The 20154-nt window shown below is 36.3% G+C and overlaps 2 protein-coding genes across 4 annotated transcripts; both read right to left on the reverse strand.

Annotated features, from left to right (window-relative positions):
• Window positions 1-204: 204 nt before the first annotated feature.
• On the reverse strand, window positions 205-16146 carry ppp4r3a (protein phosphatase 4 regulatory subunit 3A). 3 transcript variants are annotated; one of them, XM_015369796.1, is made up of 16 exons: window positions 16036-16146; window positions 15030-15240; window positions 14686-14741; window positions 14495-14593; window positions 12711-13328; window positions 12038-12115; window positions 11812-11928; window positions 9285-9401; window positions 9067-9198; window positions 7654-7756; window positions 7407-7565; window positions 4689-4858; window positions 3975-4117; window positions 3507-3697; window positions 2631-2842; window positions 205-2152 (listed from the first exon to the last, which is right to left on the reverse strand). In XM_015369796.1, the coding sequence occupies exons 2-16, from the start codon at window positions 15169-15171 to the stop codon at window positions 2033-2035; spliced, it is 2457 nt and encodes an 818-aa protein (XP_015225282.1). In that variant the 5' UTR covers window positions 15172-15240; window positions 16036-16146; the 3' UTR covers window positions 205-2032. The 3 variants fall into 3 exon arrangements, with proteins under 3 accessions (XP_015225282.1, XP_015225281.1, XP_015225280.1); XM_015369795.1 differs by having other exon boundaries at window positions 15546-16128; XM_015369794.1 differs by having other exon boundaries at window positions 15030-16128.
• A 632-nt stretch (window positions 16147-16778) lies between these two features.
• Window positions 16779-19724, reverse strand: LOC107081441 (enhancer of rudimentary homolog). The gene is made up of 4 exons (XM_015369619.1): window positions 19587-19724; window positions 19057-19144; window positions 17129-17249; window positions 16779-17041 (listed from the first exon to the last, which is right to left on the reverse strand). The coding sequence occupies exons 1-4, from the start codon at window positions 19587-19589 to the stop codon at window positions 16939-16941; spliced, it is 315 nt and encodes a 104-aa protein (XP_015225105.1). The 5' UTR covers window positions 19590-19724; the 3' UTR covers window positions 16779-16938.
• Window positions 19725-20154: the final 430 nt, after the last annotated feature.

Genomic DNA, 20154 nt, shown 5'->3' on the forward strand with positions numbered 1-20154 from the left:
CAAACACCAGTTTCATACTAAAGGATTAAAAACAAAAAGGTTTAATAGCACTTGTTGCTTAAGAGTTGTCCGCTTAATAATTATAAGATATGAGTCAAAAAAAATTTTTATATTTATTTTGATATTAAAATTAAGCAGAAAAACCCAAAAAATAGATGTTATTTAAGTGCTTATTGAATGAATATAGCTTATTGTTTTTTTTTATATACAGGGACAAACATAATAAGCACTTGTGCTATTTGATCAGGCTCTTAGCTAAGGTAGACATCATGCAAAAAGCTGCTTAACAGACATTTTAGAGCTTTCTAACCTTTTTCATACTCATTTTCCACACTTAATTGAAAATACAGAAAACAGCAAATCAAAATGTTTTGTAAGTGTGGCAGGATTCTTTCTGACAGCTGACTGACAGTGTGAAGCAACAAGTGGGGAAGTGTTGCATAATGTGATTTCATAACTGTTTAATATCTTTCCCATGAATACTTAGAAAACTATAAGTTAACAAAACACTTAAAGACTTTCACTTTTCTGGCTTCTCTTAAAGTTTAACTGTTTAAAGCTTTTGTTGTATTGAACCAAAAGCATGAATGAACCTCTACCTCCTAAGTCTGCAGAAAACTGACATTTTCTTAGTATTCATAATAGTGACATTAAAGCAGCTGTATCTGCTCTATAAACAAATTCAGTTTTACTGATTTAGGTCCATGTGAACCAATCAGAGTGGAAATGACCAAATCATGAGCTGTTTTATGCAACTACACCGCCACCTGGTGGATGATAAAGATCTGAGTTGCAAGGATACATAAATCAATCCAACGATGTTGCATTTGGTTTAAATTGAATAAAAACTTTTAAAAACTAATGAAATCCTATTGGGTTAGAACCAGTTTTCATTTCTGCTTGCACTGAACTGTTTTGTCATGCCTTGGCATTGTTCTTTAGGGACAGTAAAATATCAAATATTAGATACATGAAGCACTGAGTTCAGGAAGAAGATAGGGGACATCTTACAGGAAAGATCATTTTTAATGGTCCCAAATTTTCCGAACAACTAAGTGTACACTCATAAAAAGGGGGGAAAAAATGAGATATGACAAAAATCATCACATCTAGAATTCCACTCAATCTTTAATCAAGATGGGATTACAAATTCTCCAAAAAATCTGCAGTTTCAAAGGGCAAAAAAGGGTAAAACTAGCTCACCTACTGAGGTCGTTAAAAACCTGTTCAAGTGTGACTGAAAACGTCCTGAACATTTAAAGGCAGGTCTTTTTTGTTGTCATTTACAAAAACAGGTGAAAGAGACAAATAGAGAACAAAAGGAAAAAAAATTAATGAAAAAAAAACTGCTGGCCTTTTTTTTTTTTCTCTTCAGAGAAAGAACGTCCACCGAGGAGCAACAACAATGATGACAACAAAGGCAGCTGTTCGCATCATACTGCCTCCCATCTGGTCCTATAAACTAACTTAAAAGGGAATTAAAAGCAACCGACAGAGAAGGAAACGAGAGCAGAAAAAAGGAAGCAGGAAAGGAACAGTGAGGAGGTGAACTCTAGGGAGGGAATGGGGGTGCAATAGGTGGTTGTGGGTCTGAATTGGCTGGCCCGACTGGGTCGCTGTGATGTCCTTCCCTGAGTGGGGGGGTGGGCGGGGGAAGGGGGCAGTGGGTTATGGTCTGAGCATACATGCTCTGTGTGTACATTTGTATTGGTATGTGGTCTTTTCCTCCAGTTGAGAAATCACCAAACAACAACTAGGCTCTCTCGTAAGAAATCTATTATCCACCAAAACGTTCACGTCTGCTTCGCTTCTCAGACGGGTTGTCCACTCCTGGTCTCCTGATTGGCACTTCTATGAACTGGGTGAGTCTGAGGAGGCTTTATATCCCATCACCAGTCTGCTCCTCGTTGGGCCACCCACTCGGGGTGAGGGGCGGCTCTCATTCATTCAATTTGTCTACAAGTTTGATCATTCCTGTCAAGAGTCTGTTTCAAGACAGTCTGAGCAGAAAAATAGCTGCAACGCTGCTTCTTTACGAGCTCAGTTTGGACTTCTTTGAAGGTGGGAGAGTATCCTCTTTACTTTCTCCGTCGTCCTCTTCTTCCTCCTCTTCATCGTCATCAGGATAGTCTACCAGTCCCACTAAACCTCCCTGCAGCACACAAGCAAAATCATTTTTTATAACGTTTTATTTTTTTTTCCAAAACCTGTAGAAACTGTAAGTAAATCTTCCTTATTAAATGTATTTCTTAGAAGGCCGACACTATTCTATTAAGAAAATTTTTTTTTAATTATTGCAAAATACTTTATCTAAAAAAAAAAATCTGCTCCAGTGAACAGTTTTGTCATAAAAGGCACTTTTATGATGCCTCCTGGTTTTTTGAGAGTATTCTAATCTTCAGTGTCAAAATAAATCTGTAAGGAAATCAGATGACACCACTTTAGATTAATCTTTCATCCAATAGAAAGCCCGGTCTGGTGTTTGAAAACTGTTTTTTGTGCAAAGTTTCATAATCAAGTAGTTTTCTTTTATCTGTGTTCTTCTTACTCTTATAGGGAGTTGAAAAAGTATAGATATTCAGCTAATTAGTTTTTCCAAAAGTGTGCTTATTCAAAATTCAAATAAATACCTTTGTGGTTACAGCTGTTGTGGGGGGTGAGCTCCGGGCCCCGGAGCCAGGAGACCCTGGAGATCCAGGAGAGCCTGGGTTCAGGGATGCTGATGAAGGAGGACTCGCCAGGCTGGTTTTAGTAGATCCAGAGAACGACAGCTTGAAGCTTGGATTCTGCCTCCCTGACAAGCCTGACTTTCCTAATACTTCTTTATCCTCCGTGTCTTTCACTGTGGGTTAAGACGACAACATGAAAAGTAGTTACCCTTAAAGAAAAGGTTTCTGCTTACATTACAGTCTCCTTAAGAGGCCGTGTAACCCAAATAAACACTGCAGGCATTCATAGATCTCACAATAAAACCAGCGATAAATGTAGAAGTCAGACAAAAACAAGTCCTTGATGAACTTGCTGTTGTACTTTCTTGCTTAACAACATATTAAAACTACTCTTTACCAACTTAGCAAAGGTAACTAAGCCAAGTCATGAGCAGATCAAAGCCCGGAGCATCTAGTTATCTGATTTAATAATGTACAAGCTTCTAAGTTTAGGTGTTTTTGATGCTAAAGATATTTTGGTTTGAACGCAACATTAATTTGAAGCAATTTCTAGAAGCTTGCTGAAGTCTGACTTTGATTTCTGGCAAAAATAGAATTGATTTTGCTACCTGACTGTCCTCTCGCCACAACAACTGCTATGATCAATATTTTCATTGATTATATTGTCTGCATCCATCTTTCCATCTAAGTGTAGGGGAGTCAGACGCAGTGTTATTGTGGATAACTATGATCATCCTGCATACCAGCAAGTAAAACTCATGGATCATATCTGGTCCTGTGAATTCTATATTGCACATATATTTTGAAGTTATGGCAAAGGGGTTTTCAGATACTCACATTTCTTTCTCTCCATGAATTTGCTAATTGGTTCCATGAGGTCTTCCTCGCTCTTCATCTTGTCTGAGGGTGGAACAACCGCCTCTCCATCCTCAAGGTCATCCTCATCCGTGTTGAACCACATCTCCTCTTCGTCCTCTAACGTCCGTGCATCGCGGCGGTAGCGGTGGTTCCGTAGGATGGAGCGCATACTGTTAAGAAATGAGTGATCACATGAACTAAGATCCGTTTCTTACCGTGCATCATTCATCTAGACTTTTTAGCTGCAATTTCAGCCGCAAAGATAACCATGAAAATTCTATAAAAACATTTACTTTGACGGATAATGATGTCAAATTTAAATGTAAAAATACGACAGAGATCAAAGATGTTTTACAACCTCTCTTCTTCCAGACACACCAAAAACAGATTGTCCTTATATTGGTTACAGTACAAGATTATTGGAAAACCACGGCTTGATTTTCTTACCTATCCAGTTTGGGGTTGTCTTGCCTTTCTCTCTGCTGTTCATATCGCAGTTTTAGGCCTTTGAATGTCTGAACATAGTCCACATCCTCCAGAGACTTCCAGTAGTTCTCCACTATATGAGCCGTCAGAGACTTGATGTCCTCCTAAGAGGAATGGGAGGCAAAATAGAGGCATTATTAATCACAGACTAAACACTGCATGGAGGGAAAAATACATTAGATTGAAGCATGGAAACCAAATAAGAAGATTCAAAAAAGGTAGTAAGCAAAGGAAGTAACCCAAAATCCGACAGACTACACTTATTCTTATCAAAAAACTTAAAAAGAACAAATTACAGTGCTTATATTTTGTGGATATACTTTAACTATGATGATGTGACAAAGGCATCATTTGGATATTATGCAATATCACAAAACTTCCCTTGTGATAAGCTATTAAATCATCTCTGTAACACTTCAAGATTGAGTTGAATTTAAAGGGATTATTTTGAGTTAAGGCAGATAGACTGCAGAAGAGAAATTTTTAATAATAAAGAAAAGTATAGCGTTTATGGCAAATCAAACTCATGTAAAATAAACAATATCAAGTTAAGTTGAAAATAAAAGAAAATATGAAAAAAACTATGCAAAGTGAGATTTTTTGAGTCATTTTAAATCCCTTTAAGCAGAACTAATCATGTAGAAAGTAAAAAAAAAAACTGAGAAGAACACTCACCACACGAACATATTCAAACATCTCAATAATGGCCGAATTCAGAAGATTGTAGCGGGAGCCATTGTTGCGGAAGGCTTTAACGACAGGCTCAAAAAGGAAGTTTCTCATGATGTACCGATTGTAGAATTCATCCTTTAAGCCAACAATCCTCCTCATGAAGCGCAGGGCACCTGTCAATGAGCACACATACATCTATATAGAGCTCCAAACTTGCACATTTGAGCTGAAACTAGTCTTAAAATGGTTTAGCATAACGTACAGAAAGGACAAAACACAACCATTTCACGTCCATAAAAACACTACCAGACTAATGATTGTAGGGAAGCCTTTGCAGGAGACTGCTTCATGACAGCCACAGGGTGAACAGAAGCCGTTATTATTTGATATGCATATACAATCTAGAAAGTAATAATAGAACAAAAGGTGTTGAATGTCAAATATATGTCTAATTCTTTGACTGGTAGTGTACAGCTTGATAAGAAAATAAAAATAAATCAGCATCCCAAACCCGGAGAAGCTAGAAATCCTTTCGTATTATGTAAAAACTACCCTGAGTTCCAGGAGAAATCTTTAGTCTTGCCACGTTTCAACTTCCTTAAGTCTTAGACTACACTGCAAAAACACATTTAAATTAAGTGCATTTGCCCTTAATTTGAGAAGGTAAATAAGATGGTTTGTCAATTAATTGTATATGTTAAAATAAGATAATATGCACTTTAAATAAGACTGTTTGAGCAACATTGTTTTTCTTATTTTGAATGTAAATTGTCTTGTTCCATTGGCAAAGTGTCTCACTTACCTCCTCAATTCAAGAAAAAACGACTTATGACTATTTATTTTTTTATTTTTTCAGTGTAGGGGTGTCAAACAAATTTCAATATCCGAAACAATTGAGCTTTAGAAAGGCCGTTTTGAACTTTTGATTGCATTTGATTTAAAAAAAAAGCACATTGCTCTGGCATTATAACTGTACTCTTACTTATTTTTGCATTTTCATCCACTTTGTACACTTTAAAAGAACACGTTTGTACTTTATCACATGATTTTCTTAATTTGGCTCTAAAGGACCAGATAAATTGCTGTGACAGGCTGAATTTGTCCTTTGGGCTTTGACTTTAAGACAATTTAGAGAAACAAGCTGAAAATCATAATTCCCGATGTGTACTTGTTTTTCCTTTGTAACTCCAGTGATCTAATACTTTTAACAACACCTGAACAAACGACACTGGTTTACTGATTTTTGGTTTCACATAATGAGATTTGAAAAGCAGGATGACTTAAAATAGAATTAGAATTTATAATGGTCTGGTGATCTGATATCTTACACAAAGAGTCTTGTGTAATAATTTCTGGACAATTTTAAAAACACCCCCTTCTAAATTAATACATCGGAAAATCCTGTCAGCAGACATTTCTAATCTCTCTTCTAGTTGCTCAGTCAGGAACAGAGATGGTTTTCTAAAATAAGTTGAATTTATGTAACATTATAATTGGGATGAAGCTTCACTATCTGACATTTATGTAGTATTGTTAACAAATAAGTCCAATAGCGTGACAAATAGCATTGCTGTAGTGAGAATTTTAAAAACTATACACTGGTCACTCTCTACCATCAAGTGGAGCACTTTCTTTGTTTCTCCACTTGATGCAGGAAAATAAGCTTAAGGCTTAAGGCCAATTTATACCTCTGACACATAGACTTTGCAACCGTCAAATCTGTCCCTGTGCGCGACCATGCCCCCAGGGCAGAGGCTCTGCAACCATCGTGGCGCACTACAAAAAAATCCTGACTACACGTCGGATGGTTGCAAAAGTGGCTGCGGAAATACGCAGATAAAAAGCAGCTGTGATTGGTCCTTGATTTGCCTTTCCAGCTGTCTGTGTGCTCGTCCTTCTCGATTCAGTGCCGGGGCGCGCCACTTTTAAAAACCGAGGAGTAATAACAACAATGGATAATTGTTAAGGGATAAGGTTGATCGAGGAGGTTCGGAAGTACAACCACTTGTACGATGCCTCAGACATGTTGCTTTGGAAAATAAACAAACTGCTGTATGTCCCTAGAAATTCCAGACCAACGTTGGAAAACTGGTTCATGACCAAACGCAAGCGACATTTGACGTGTGCAGTTGCAGAAGTATAATCCGCCCTTTAATGGGCATAAAATAACTTCCCAACATTCCTCACGCTAAACATACAACTTTTATCCTAAAAGTTCAAACTCTACAGGTTCATTTTAAAACTAGTAATATGGTTTCATCAAGCAGCTGATAAATCTTTATAAATTGGTTAGAATTAGTGGCGCTGTGAGTCGACACCGCCACAGAATCGTACACAACCAACTGAAAAAAACACTGGGCCTAAGAAGGCGATTCATAAAAACAGGCTGAGCTATGCCACCATTAGAAGATATGGGTGCATACAATACATACACAATGAAATGTGAAATCATAGTTCTATGATTTTTTCACACACTGAGAACCAGTTTCAAACATGACCACTTATAATCTCTTAAAACACCAGATCCGTTTGGGAAAAAAAATATCTTTGTGGTTATTCATCATCTCTTCTCTAATAGGGCCGAAGTTTAATCACAGCTTTATCATCTCTTCTTACACTTGCATTATACATATGTGTATCAATAATTCTGTACAAATATTCTGGTGTTCAGGTTATCATGCATTGACTAAAACCTTATAGCTGAGAATATGGGGGACTTACATAGTGCCACAAAGGCGTGCTGAGATGCTGTAAGAACCAGGACCCTCTTCAGAATATCCTTGTTGATGATGTAGTTCTTGATGTGATACGTGTGATGCTCAACGCAAAATGTTAGCAGCTCCAAAATCAGGGCGAGCAACTGGGCAGTTTGAAAATCATCTGAAAAATACAGGAAACATAGGCCACTAAACACAAAATAGGATATTTAAAATAACACACAACTGTAATGTCTTAAAATATCCAGTACCTTTGCTAGGCTTTTCTTCTGTTGTGTTGGCTAATAATGGAGCAGAGAGGACATGCATACAATGCTTGTAGAAAAAGCTCAAGAACTCCGTCTTTTCTGTTTTCTGGGGATAAAAAAAAGGGGAGTTGTAATAGAGATGCATTGATTTAAAAGGTGGAGCCCAAGTAAAGGTGAAGGTGTTATTGTTCTGTCTTATCTATGTCAAACCATTTACAACATCTCAATAAAGATTGGTCAGATACATTCAGTTCTGGTAGTGAGAAAAACATCTGCTTGCAGATGTACTCCAGGGTTTATTATGATTTGCATATTAATGTCATAACTGCAGACTGAGAAGAAGGCTGAAGAAAAGCACATATAACCTGCAACATACTTTACGTTAGCGGTAGCCAGCACATAAGTAATACCCTAATAATTGAGCATGCATGCGCAGCTTGGAGTATTATTTAAAAGAAAACAATCATGTCAGAATACTTGAAGACAAACATGTGTCTGCTATGTAAAGATGTTTACACTATGGGCATTATTGTGGCCCTACTGATTAAGTTGGTGAAACTTGAATTATCTCTGAATGCCACAGGAACATATGAAGAGAAAATTTGTGTTTCTAAAAAAATTACAATCTAAAAACAGAACCGAATTCATCCATTATTCCTTCCATCCATCCACTTTCTGTCATGGTTATCCCAGCTGGGGTCACGAGGGGCGCTGTCAATGGGCAAGAGACGGGCTACACCCTGGACAGGTCGCCAGTCAATCGCCGGGCAACACAGAGACAAACAGGACAAACAACCATTCACGCACACACTCACACCTAAGGAGAATCTAGAGAAGCCAATTAACCTAACACTCATGTTTTTGGACTGTGGGAGGAGTCAGAAGTATCTGGAGAGACCCCACGCCTGCACAGAGAGAACATGCAAACTCCAGGCAGAAAGACCCCGGGCCGGGAATCGAACGCAGAACTTTCCGCCTGCAAGGCAGCAGTGCTTAGTCAGCATAGCACCAGCAGTGCTAGGCACTATTTACCCCCCCAGAACTGAGTAACATAAAATATCAAATTACTGTTACCAACATTGATGTTAAGATGGGTGATTTAAAATAAAAATTTTAATCACACATTATGTATTTGTTGCAATGAATAAAAAAGAAGTTTGACCAAATTAAATGCTCACTTTATAGCACATGTGACTTGTCAACATGATAAATGTATTCAGTCACATTTTCAAATGGTAGCAATTGAAGAAAAACCGCAGTTTTGGGGATAATAAACATTGTCCTTTGTAGCATATTCAGTAACAATAACAGGTGTGAGAAGAACAGGTCTACACCCCCCACCCCGGCCAGGTAATTATCAATGCCATATTTGTTCACCTCTAAACTGTTAAATCTAAAAGCAGTGTACAAACTCACATTTGCAGTGGCGAGCATGTTCTCTGGATCCAGTAAAGTCCGTAGCAAACCCATAAGCTGCACCGCTCCACCAAGCTCTGGGTCAGTATCACAGATCATGTGTTCTATGATCAGGTTGATGAGAAGAATATCCTGGAGGACAAAAACTGTTCATAACCACCTGGGGGAAAGTACTATCACTTCATTTTGTTTTGGGATGTTAATTCATACAGACTTACGTCATCGTTTTGCTGAGACTCCTGCATGACAAACTCTCGTACCATGGAGGGGTTGTACTCCACTAGATAAGAGAAGATATCTGTGGCTGCCCCACGCACATGAACATCATCCATTCCCTGTTTGGCAAATAAGTTGGTAAGTTAACAGAAAAAGAATGTTCTCAACAAACAACCTCCTTTGATAACCACAAAAAAAAATAAATAAACATTTTAGTACAGATCCACTAATGTGATAGCTGAATCAAGTATTGGCTTCAATTTGTTTTATAATAAGCTGGATCTAATATCAGTTGAAAGATGGTGATCCAACTATATATATATATGAAAACACACTTTTAATTTATTATTGTTACTAAAGGGAAAAATGTTGTGACTTACTCACTCTTGTTAAAACTATGTAGGACTTCTGCGATTTGAAGATTATGCAATCTTAAACTGAGATTATATTACAATTGCACTCAATTTCCCAGCCTTTATGCATTTATAACATCATATCAATATATAAATGTTTATTTTTTACATATTAAAACATGTTTATGTCAAGCCTCAGGCCTTCACTTAAATGGCAAGGTTAATGGATCTTCATTCAAAAGTAGCACCCGATCGGTATAAGCCAAGTTGCTCACTGAATCTAGGACTGAAACTAAAGATTATTTTGCAAATTGATTAATCTGCCGATTATATTTATGATTAATGGGATAACCAAAGATTCCTTAAAGAAGACTTTTTACAAAATTAAACCAAGTGAAACTCAAACATTTCCCCTAGATGAGTTCTGGATAGAGCATATTGACGGACTGAAATGTTTTTTTTTTTTTTTTTTTATCTTGAATGCACAATGTTGATATATTTTCTGTCTTCTAAAAGCGTGTTTTAGAGTCTACGATTCATCTATTAGTAAATTAGTCGATTATTTCAATAATAGATTTATCACAAATAATCCGATTAATTGTTTCAGCCCTAATTGAATCGGAAAAAAACTGGATCATTGCATCTCTACATTTTAGGGTTGCTTAACGTAAAATGTTATGGTCTCAGCTAACTTCTTTAGGTGTTGGCTTAAAGACCTCTGAGAGTAATCAAGTTAGTTATATTTCAGCTTTAACTAAAAAGCTTATCTACAATAATTATTGGCAGATTTAGTGGATATTATATTGACCCAAATAAGTATGCCATTCATTCTGTGGGTGCTGGTTTAGACCTACAAGATGTACGTATGCTAATCATAAACAAAACATTAACTCAAATAGGCAATTTTTTGGACCTTAGAGCTAAAGACTCACTTCCCTCCTGTTCTCTTTATTAACATTGAAAAAAACTGACAAAAAAAACACCCCAATGTTTTCCCAAAAAAAAGCTAATTCGACAGAAGTGCATAGTGAATGCATAGGGATAAGCCACAGAGATCAACAAAACCTAATTGTTGTAACAGCCATGTTTAAAAAGAAAGACCAGTGTAGTCTTTATTCCACCAAACAGAGAAAAATCAAAAAACAAACAACTGCCAGTTGTTTAAAACAGCATCTATAATCTTGGCAGATGGAATTTGTTTATGGAGAAAATGAGACAAACTTCTCATTCTGAAAACATAAACGAGCTTGCTGTACTGCCCTCCTCCACAACATAATGCAAGCAAAGTTCAAATAAAAGAAAGCAGATGTAAACCTGAACACTTTCAACTCACAGGAAAACAAGCAACAACACCAACTCTCAACTATCACCGATGATGCTTTTTAAAACACAGGATTAATAAAAGCTACACAAAAATCCAATCGTACAATCAGAAATGCCAAAAAAAAAAAACTCCATTCTTCTCACTAGCTGAATTTGGCTCCATTTTTGCAGCACTTTCTGTCACATATGGAGAAATAGCCATTAAAATATGGGAGTATCTAAAAAGAAAAAAACTCTTTTGCTAAAAAAAAAAAAAAAACCCTTTTAAAGAGTGAATGCCCCCAGTCAACCACACAGTGATGTATACGTTAGGGTTTAAATGTATGTTAATGTTGTTAGTTGGTTATAAAACTTGTAATCAGATCATTGTAAAGCCAGAATCTTTATCTGATAAAAACACAAACATAATATTCCTGTCAAAATGTGACAGGGGGATTTAAATGTTAACATACTTTGATTCAATAGTAACAATAGTGGGTGGAGCTATAAAAAAAAAAAAAAAAAATATGATCATTCACAACCGAAACTTCAATGTAAGGCAGCAATACTGATACGTCAAATCTATAAATTGTAAAAATCTTCCACAGGGTTCAGGGGTGAGTTAATAGTTGAGGATAGTATAAGAAAACAGGTCTATATATTCAGGTTGTTTAAACCCTGATTTATTCTGATCAATGTAAAGCAAACACCGCTTTGGAATATTAAGGCAAATTTGCTTCCAAATATGTTCTGTCAAGAAGCTGCATTTAGGGTCCAATTAAAAATAACATAAGAAAGAACATTTTAAAGGTTTTGTCTTAGTATATACAATTATTTGGCATGTTATTTTGTCAAAACATGTCAAAATACTTACCAGTATAACCTCTAGTGCAGGTAAAATGCCCATGTTTGATAAAGTCTTGAAAAAGGCGTCTCTGTTTTGAGGTTGCAATGTTTGTGAAAATGCGCAGAACTCCTTTAAAAAGTTGACCTGGAAGAAACATAAAAACATAGCTGCTTGAACCATTGAAAATAATAGCAAATCTGTCTGATTCTTATTAAAAGCCAGCAGAAAATTCACAAATGAATTCGTTGCATACCAGTTCTTGTCTTTTGTCATCATCAGTAGCCTCATCTGTTAGCTGTGCAAAGAGGTCAGTCAGGAACTTTTCATCATCCTGACATTGAAAGTGCAGAGGTTATAAAGCGTCAAAAGTCAACTGATATTATGATCAGACAATTACAATAATTCCAAAATACAATTGTGTGGCGATTATCCAACACACAACAGGTAATTAATTAAGATAGTTTGGTATCACGAAAATGAGTAAAACACAAAGTATGAAGGAAACTAGAGTTGGTTATTAAAACAAATGTTCACATTTCCCTTTGTGAAAAGTTGCATTTGATTCAAGTTGATCCGCTTACAGTTATTGCCAGAAACGGAGACACTAAGGAGTTTCTTCAAGCTAATTAGATGTGTAAAACACCGGACTTCATGATTTATCTTTAGGTGTGAATCCGAGTCAACTTTGTGAGAGTTTTTGTCTCCGAGTGCTTTTAGAGCAGCCATACTGATTTACACAACACTTCTGCATCGCTATGGAGACGGCAATACATAAACACTATTGAGTTGACATGGAACAAAAACACAAAGGTCATATGACTATAAACACTTATACAACCTCAAAGTGAGCAAAGTTGGACAATTTGAAGCTAATTTTGAGCAAATCTTACAAGATTTATTTATGCATGAGAGCAGTTGTTTCTCACCTGTAGCATGCCCACTATCTCCACCTTATTGAAGAAGATGAAGGAGTGCAGAGTGGACAGCATGTTTTCCTCAAATACAGAGGGTGTGGGCAGCACCATATCCTGAATATACTGCACACGATATGTCTGGTGTATTTTCTGACGCAGCTCAGGATCAGAGATGGGAATAACCTCCTTAAAGCGCGCCGTCTTAGTCAGAAACTCTCGATGCCGTCGTGGTTGTGGTAGTGCTGGATCGAATTCCAGACAGCCGATGATGTCCATGATGCACTCGTCAGAGAACATCACCTCAAAGAGCGCAGTGCGGTTCAGCAAGAAGATGCCTTTAATTATTTCATATAGATGGTGTAGTCCTTCTCTGTTTTCCAAGTCCTCACACACACGAAACAGTTCTAGAAGTTTGCGAATATAGCCTTCATTCTCCACTGCCAATGCCAGTTTCTCACGCCGCAGTGGTGATGGAAGCGAAGAAGCCACCAGCTCAGCGAGGTCCTCCAGGCGGTTTAATTCACATGGCGGTAACTCCAAACCTGGGGAAGACATGTCATCAAAGCGCTCCTCCTCAGACTCATCCACAACCTCCTGCGTAATATCCACTGAAGGGTCCTTTCCTTGTACCTAAAAGGAGACAAATAAACAGATAAAATACCTAAATCAATAGCATATTACTCTAATTTCTAGAGAGGTAATAAACAGGTTTTTATGTCCAGATTCATTTAAGTTGCATTTTGTCTAGGGATTATAAACTAATAAAAAGAAAAATACTCAACAGAATATGAAGTAAAAGAGATTGTGACCTTTTATATTTCTATTAATCTAAACAAAGGGGCATTAAATTAAGTGCCATTTATTATTAATCTATTCTTTCAGAAAAATTAAAGCTACAAGACAATAAAAAAAATTGCGTGGAGTCAAAGGCTACGTTCACACTGCATTCCGATTTTTTCGTGAAATTCATTTTTTTGTTACGTTGCCGTTCACATTTCCAAATATATGCAACTTGTATGAAGTGACTTGACCTGTGTGAACTGCAGTCATACAGCTTAAATGTCCCGCATGTGCAGTAGAGGCGCAATGACGTCACAAGCCAGCGTGCTCTGTTTATGGAAGTAAACATGGATGTAGTGCTAGAGCGCATCTAGCAGTCTTTCCAAACCTTAAAACCTCAATCTTTTAAAGATGTTAAAAAAATATTGCTCTTCACATTATCATCCGTCATGGTTGTTGTTTTCTTGCCGCTTCTGTGTAGCAGGAAGCAGAATAGTGACCTTTGTCGGGTATTAATAGCGTTCAGGTCGGATGAATGCAACCTGGCCGTTCAGACACAGGTCGCATTTGAAAAGATCAGATTCGTATCGGATCCAGGACCACATAGCCAAGTGACCCCTGGTCGGATTGGAAAAAAATTAGATCCGTGTCGTTCAGACTGCCATGAAAAGATCAAATACAGGTTGCATATGGGCAAAAAAAAATCAGATTTGGGTCACTTCAGGCTACAGTGTGAATGTAGCCAAAAATGCTGATAAAAACTGCTGTAACAATAAATGTGTGCCAATTTTTTAGTTTGTGCCTTATACATTGTTATCTTTAGTAATTTAGGCAATTTTATTTGTGTCAATTGTATCTGCTGTGAGAGACTGGTCAACTGGCTAAATTTTGTATTAACAAGTACAATGCATGTTGATGACAAAATATCAATGAAAACAGATCAAATAAAATTTTTATCTGAATGATTAGTGAAAAATCTACTAAAATTAAGGATATAGAAAAATATATATATTTACCTGACATATTTTCTCCCAGATTTCATCACAGCCAGCTTTCTCCTGAAAGCTGAGTGCCAGGTCATAATTCTCAGCCTCTGACCAGACTATCAATGTGTCCTTATCAAAATAAAAACACACAGTTAACAAAACAAGACTACATAGAGAGTAACGTTCTTTTTTTCCAAATGAGTGCTGCACCATGCACTGACCTGCTGTTTCTGGTAGGCTGTATTAGGGTTGATTTTGGACTCCAATAGTAGCGAGCCTGCCAGATAAAACAAAGATAAACCATAAGTGGTGAAAATGTGCAACAGAACAAAAAATCAAATAAAATAAAAAGGCTCCTTTCAAAATGTTGCAACTAAAAACAAACTGTAAAGTAACATATACAGTATATAGCAATAACAAACATGCACAAAGTACATTTATATATCAAACTATGAAAAAAAGAAACAAAAGTTAAGAAATCTAAAGAGAAGTACAGTATTTACTGTGTAGCTACAAGTGTTTGTCCAGAATCAACAACAAACTGGGGGGTTTATCCTCCACTTACCATCACTTTCTGCTCGAACTAGGAGAGAAGTGCCTTTTAAACGCTCCACATAACAGGAGGAGACGTGCCCGGTCCCACGGTCATCCCACTGCCTGTCCTCATTGAGGGTATACACTTTGACTCTCCTACGAGTGTCCGTCATCCTGGCAGGTGATTGTGACCGCTTTTCCCTTTCCCGAACTTCTCTGGATCTTGCAGGGGGTGGCTTCACCTAGTAACACAACTTCAGTTTTACCTATGTCGCCTCTCCACCTCTGAACTATTAAAATCTTATAAAAAGGGGTCGATCTTTGCTTAGAATATCTTAGAAGAGAGTAACTCTAAACAATCATAGGGTGAACCCAATGGATCCAGCATTTAGTTTAATCAAGTTGTTTCTTTCCTATTTCTAGTTTTGCCTAACTGCTTCAAAACTTATTTCAACAGGGATACAGGCAGAGCACCAGGCAGAAACAGCACAGAAACCATTGTGGCAAAGGTAACGACAGTATAATTAACTGAGCGAAGGACACTCACGCTTTCTTCTGTTACGGACAGGACAAAAAATTACGGAACGTAACAGCAAAGTCTACGCCAAAAGCGGAGGCCGCCGTGTTCAAAATAAATCTTTCCACATAAAACACATCGCTTTTCTTTCTGTACAGTTTGTACGCTCACAGGTAATGTTAGCTAACGAGCTATCTAAAACGTTCGCTGCTAACGCTTTTACATCTACGCTATAAAGCAAATGTCTGAAGCAATTCCATCGCTGAAGAGCACCGATAACATTATGTTATACTCGCGGACAATAAGGACTTCTTAAATTCAAGAATAGCGTCTCCCCTCTTCTTTAAATATTACGCCAGCTAACTAGCATTAGCTGGTGTCTCTTCCCCAAGTATTCCGCCATGTTCTGGCTCGGGGCCGCGGAGAGACCGCTTTTTCATTTCTAAAATTCAGACATCCCCCAAAAAAATTGCAGACTAAAAAAGTTGAGCAGAATAATTAATCCAAGATAGCGATTTACATTATACTGTTATTTGCCATTCATTTCAGACGTCTTGCACAGCTAATTGCTAAGTGCCCCCCTTGAGTTTTCAGCCATCTTGGGTCCCTTCACAAGCAACACGGGGTTTCCGACACTGCAAACACAGGGCAGCCCGCCACATTTAAAGAGACAGTAGCAAGAAAAAAAAAAAAGAAAAAAAAGTAGGGCCATCAAAAAACACAAATTTGTTTCGAACCACAATTTTATTTGCAATGACTTACAAAAAAAAGAAATTCGCAATCTTTTAATCTAAATGCAAAAACTAACATTTTCCAAACAACAGACAACAGTATTAACTTAGACTTATTTTAACTCAAAATGACAAAATTTGCCAAAAGATTTGTGGAACAGTAACCATTTTGTATTCATTAACGGACAGCAGTAAGTAAACAAAAGTTTTTGGGGTTTTTTTTTTTTTAAACACAAAAAAAAAACCCAACAAGAGTCCAAAAGGTTTGACATATAAGTCACAAAAACAATTTCCAAACATAATGACATGTTTTATGGAAAAGAAAGGAAAAATTGAAATGACAAAGAATTATCTTCTGAAAGTTTCACTTCACAATAATTCAAACAAAATCAGCTGCGGTTAAACAAACAGGAAATCCAGAAAACAACTCAACCATGGTAAAACATTTCTTAAAAGAAAAAACTACAAAGATCTGTGCAGCCATTACCCCAATTCTCAATGTGTAACAAACACATCGGAAATGCATTTAATAAGAAAATGTATATTTCAGGCCAAAAAAAAAAAGAAGCCACAGTTATTTTCATCCTGCCACATTTTCTAATGTATAAACAATTTAATAAGAAACTCTTCCCTTGCACACAGTTTTAAATCCTTTCAGGCGCACGTAGAGGGTCACTATGGCAAACATGCATTTACTTTGCTGCTTGCTGAGCTTGACGCCGCAACAGGACATATATCTTTTCTTTAATCCAGTCTTTGTTGTAAGGTTGGTATGTCTGTGTGTCAGCTCTGTACCTGCATACAAAATAAAAATAAAAATTTGAAAGAACAGTCAATATCTCTTAGGATATTCAGTCTGTTTCAATATTAAGCTACCCTTACACAAGACAGCTCAGATCTGCCAGGTCATCAATGAAGTCAAACAGCTGACTTATGTCATAAGTAATGGACGGACAGTTTGGATTCATCCTCTTCAGATGCTCTTCATACATTTTGCAAACACCTGGAAAACAACAGATTTCTTTTATTTAGGGCGTTTCAGAGATAACGTCACAAAATGATGTAGAAAGGAATCACGATAAGATAGAAGTAACAATAAAACCAGGATAATTAAAAGAGAGAAATTACACCATAACCCCAAGAGATAAAACATACAACCATAACATGAAAGCCTGGTAGAATCTAAAAATTTTTTGTAAAAAAACAAACAAAAAAAAACAATGACATTGAAAATGTGTTAAAATACAAAAAGGATGAAATACAATGGATGTATTCCCTAGAACTAGAAAAAACATTTTAATAATGCTAGGTACCAACGTAACAGAAATCAAACTTCATTATGGCCTTAAAGAGGATATTTTTATACTATTTATATAGAGATTCAACAACACACACGACTTAAAACAAATCTTCAGCGAATTGATTTAAACAACAAATTGATAAACAAAATGTTAAGTTACTCAAAGTTGACACCAGGAAAGTCTGATTAAAAAATGTGCTAAGAATAGCCTCTCAAATGGGGCTAAATCAATGCCTCCAATTACTTCAAGGTGTAATTAATAAGGGGGATTTAGGTTTTACAGAAAACCCCCAGTTCTTATAAGGTTGTAAGCTGCTTAAATGTTTTGCTTTTAAATTTAACAAAACAAAAAAAGCCAACATAGCATAAGCTGATAAATCGCTGACCATGCAAAAAAATATTCTCATTAAATGAGATTAGCCACACTTGTCAAAATTTTACACAAAGGGAAAAAAATATTTAGTCAATAATATATTAATAGTAATTTTTCAGTATTCTCTAAAACCATCTTTAACCATTATTAATAAAGGCATTGTCATCGGGATCCAAGATCTCATTTTGAACAGACGTGTACTAACAATACAAGCGTTCAAAAAAAAAATTGTCTCCATTACATGAGCTAATAAAATATGACTTAAATATAAGCGCTAGTTATAGGGGTCTGTTTTTTTTTTTTTTTGTTGTTGTTTTTAGCAAAACAGCTGCCATTCAGAAGCAAAAGGGAACTTTGGAAAAAATGTTAAAATATTTTATACTCATGAAGAATGTTCAAATATTCCTTAACTTTGTAATACTTTTAAGTTATCTGCCATCGGGATAAGGAGGAGGGAAAATATGCATTCAATGACACCGATTTAAATTGTTATGGTTAAGTCAAGGATCTTTAATATGTCTTTAAAGCAGAAGATGGAAAAAAAATATGGACTGATTAAAGTTTCATGTCAGTTCAACTTTTCAACTAGAATCCATCTGGGGAGATGCTGCCATTTTTTTTGTCTATTGAACAACTAGTACAAGTAAAAGACTTGTTTAATTTCAGAACGCAAGTTTCTGATCGTTCCCTTCTAAATATAAAAAGATTAGAAATATGCTACCTAGATTTACCAAATTTCATGCAAATATTTCCAAAAATGTCCCTGAAAATTTGCTATATTCTCCATCAAAACTCTTCATTGGTTATGGTAGGTTGATACCATGCAAAAATTATTTAAGCATGATTTATAATTATAATTTGGTCTCAAAGCATTAACTACTGCTCAAAAATTCCCCCCATTCCTAAAAAAATGCACAGAATTGTCAGAAATAAGTGGTTTGTTTAGATTTGTTTATAAAAGTATGCTCCGTTCATCAAGTTATAATAAATAGTCTGATCAAGTTACTATTTTTGTTTTAATGTTTAGCCTTTTTTCATACCTTCATTCTTTTGAAGCTTGAATAGTGAGCACATATAATCTTATTACCTTACATAGATTTAGCCTTAATCTAAAAAGACAGGCAAAAACACACATACCTTCCATGCATTCATTAACTGACTCGTAGTCTGCATACGTGCGGCCCTCTGGTCTCTTGGTCGGTTGGACAAGCAAAATTGTGTGCGACTGAAAAGTACAGTTTTAAATTTAACAAACAAATAAAGCAATATCCCACCCGCTTAATATTCGAAATAAATTTTATTTCTCACAATTTCTAGGACCCAAACAATATTTAAAAGGTTTCTTCACTTTCATCTTAAAGAATCATAAAGAGTGAAGACTTCAAATAATGACAAAACGCCAACGGCAGACTGGAAACATGTAGTATATAGCAACTATACTTCAGATGATAATCCAAAAGATGCACGAGGGAATAATTCGAATCAAATATTAGGTCAGTTTTAACAAACTAAGTCTTGCAACACCGCAGAAGTACAAATTAAAGCTTTAATTCAGTGACAACTGTTAATCCTTGTAGCTTGCTAGCCTAGCAATAACAAAATTACTAGTTATGTCGCCTAAAATTAGTAATTCCCTTGTTTTAAATCTCTGCTAAAACAACACATACCATATTTGCAATCACTACAGGCCTACAGGGTTCACGGTGAAAGCAACAAGGAAAAAAATAATCTTTTTAAACTACTTTTAAATCAAACGATCAAGGCAGGGATTCTAGAAAAAAAACACAGGAACTGACGTAAAAATCCTTCCGGTTGGAGCATCCATTCAAAATAAAAGTTTTGCTTTCAAAATAAAAATAAAAAATTAAATAAAATGAACTAGGATATTACTAGTTTTTGCAGCAGCTGTAAAATATTTAAGCTAAATCAACTCTTATACAAAGAATAATTTTTTATATTTCCTATAGAGTGGGGAACTATAGCAAGTAGCATGCAACGCATATGGGAGCATTATGGTCTATGCCCTAAAGTTGAAAAGGTTTCGATATTCAACACTTTTCTTCAAAGTAGTGTATTGCTAAAATTATTGCTGAACGGTGAAGTTCTCACTTTACTCTTTTCAAGGTGTTAAATCTTGGTGTAATATTTGATGACAGCATAAGCGTCGTTAGACCTATTTAAGGGTGGCTTCAGCCACCCTTTCTTTGGCATTAGCCACCCTATAATTATTTTGCG

Source organism: Cyprinodon variegatus, unplaced genomic scaffold, assembly GCF_000732505.1.
Source record: "Cyprinodon variegatus isolate N-32 unplaced genomic scaffold, C_variegatus-1.0 Scaffold38, whole genome shotgun sequence".
Classification (NCBI taxonomy): domain Eukaryota; kingdom Metazoa; phylum Chordata; class Actinopteri; order Cyprinodontiformes; family Cyprinodontidae; genus Cyprinodon; species Cyprinodon variegatus.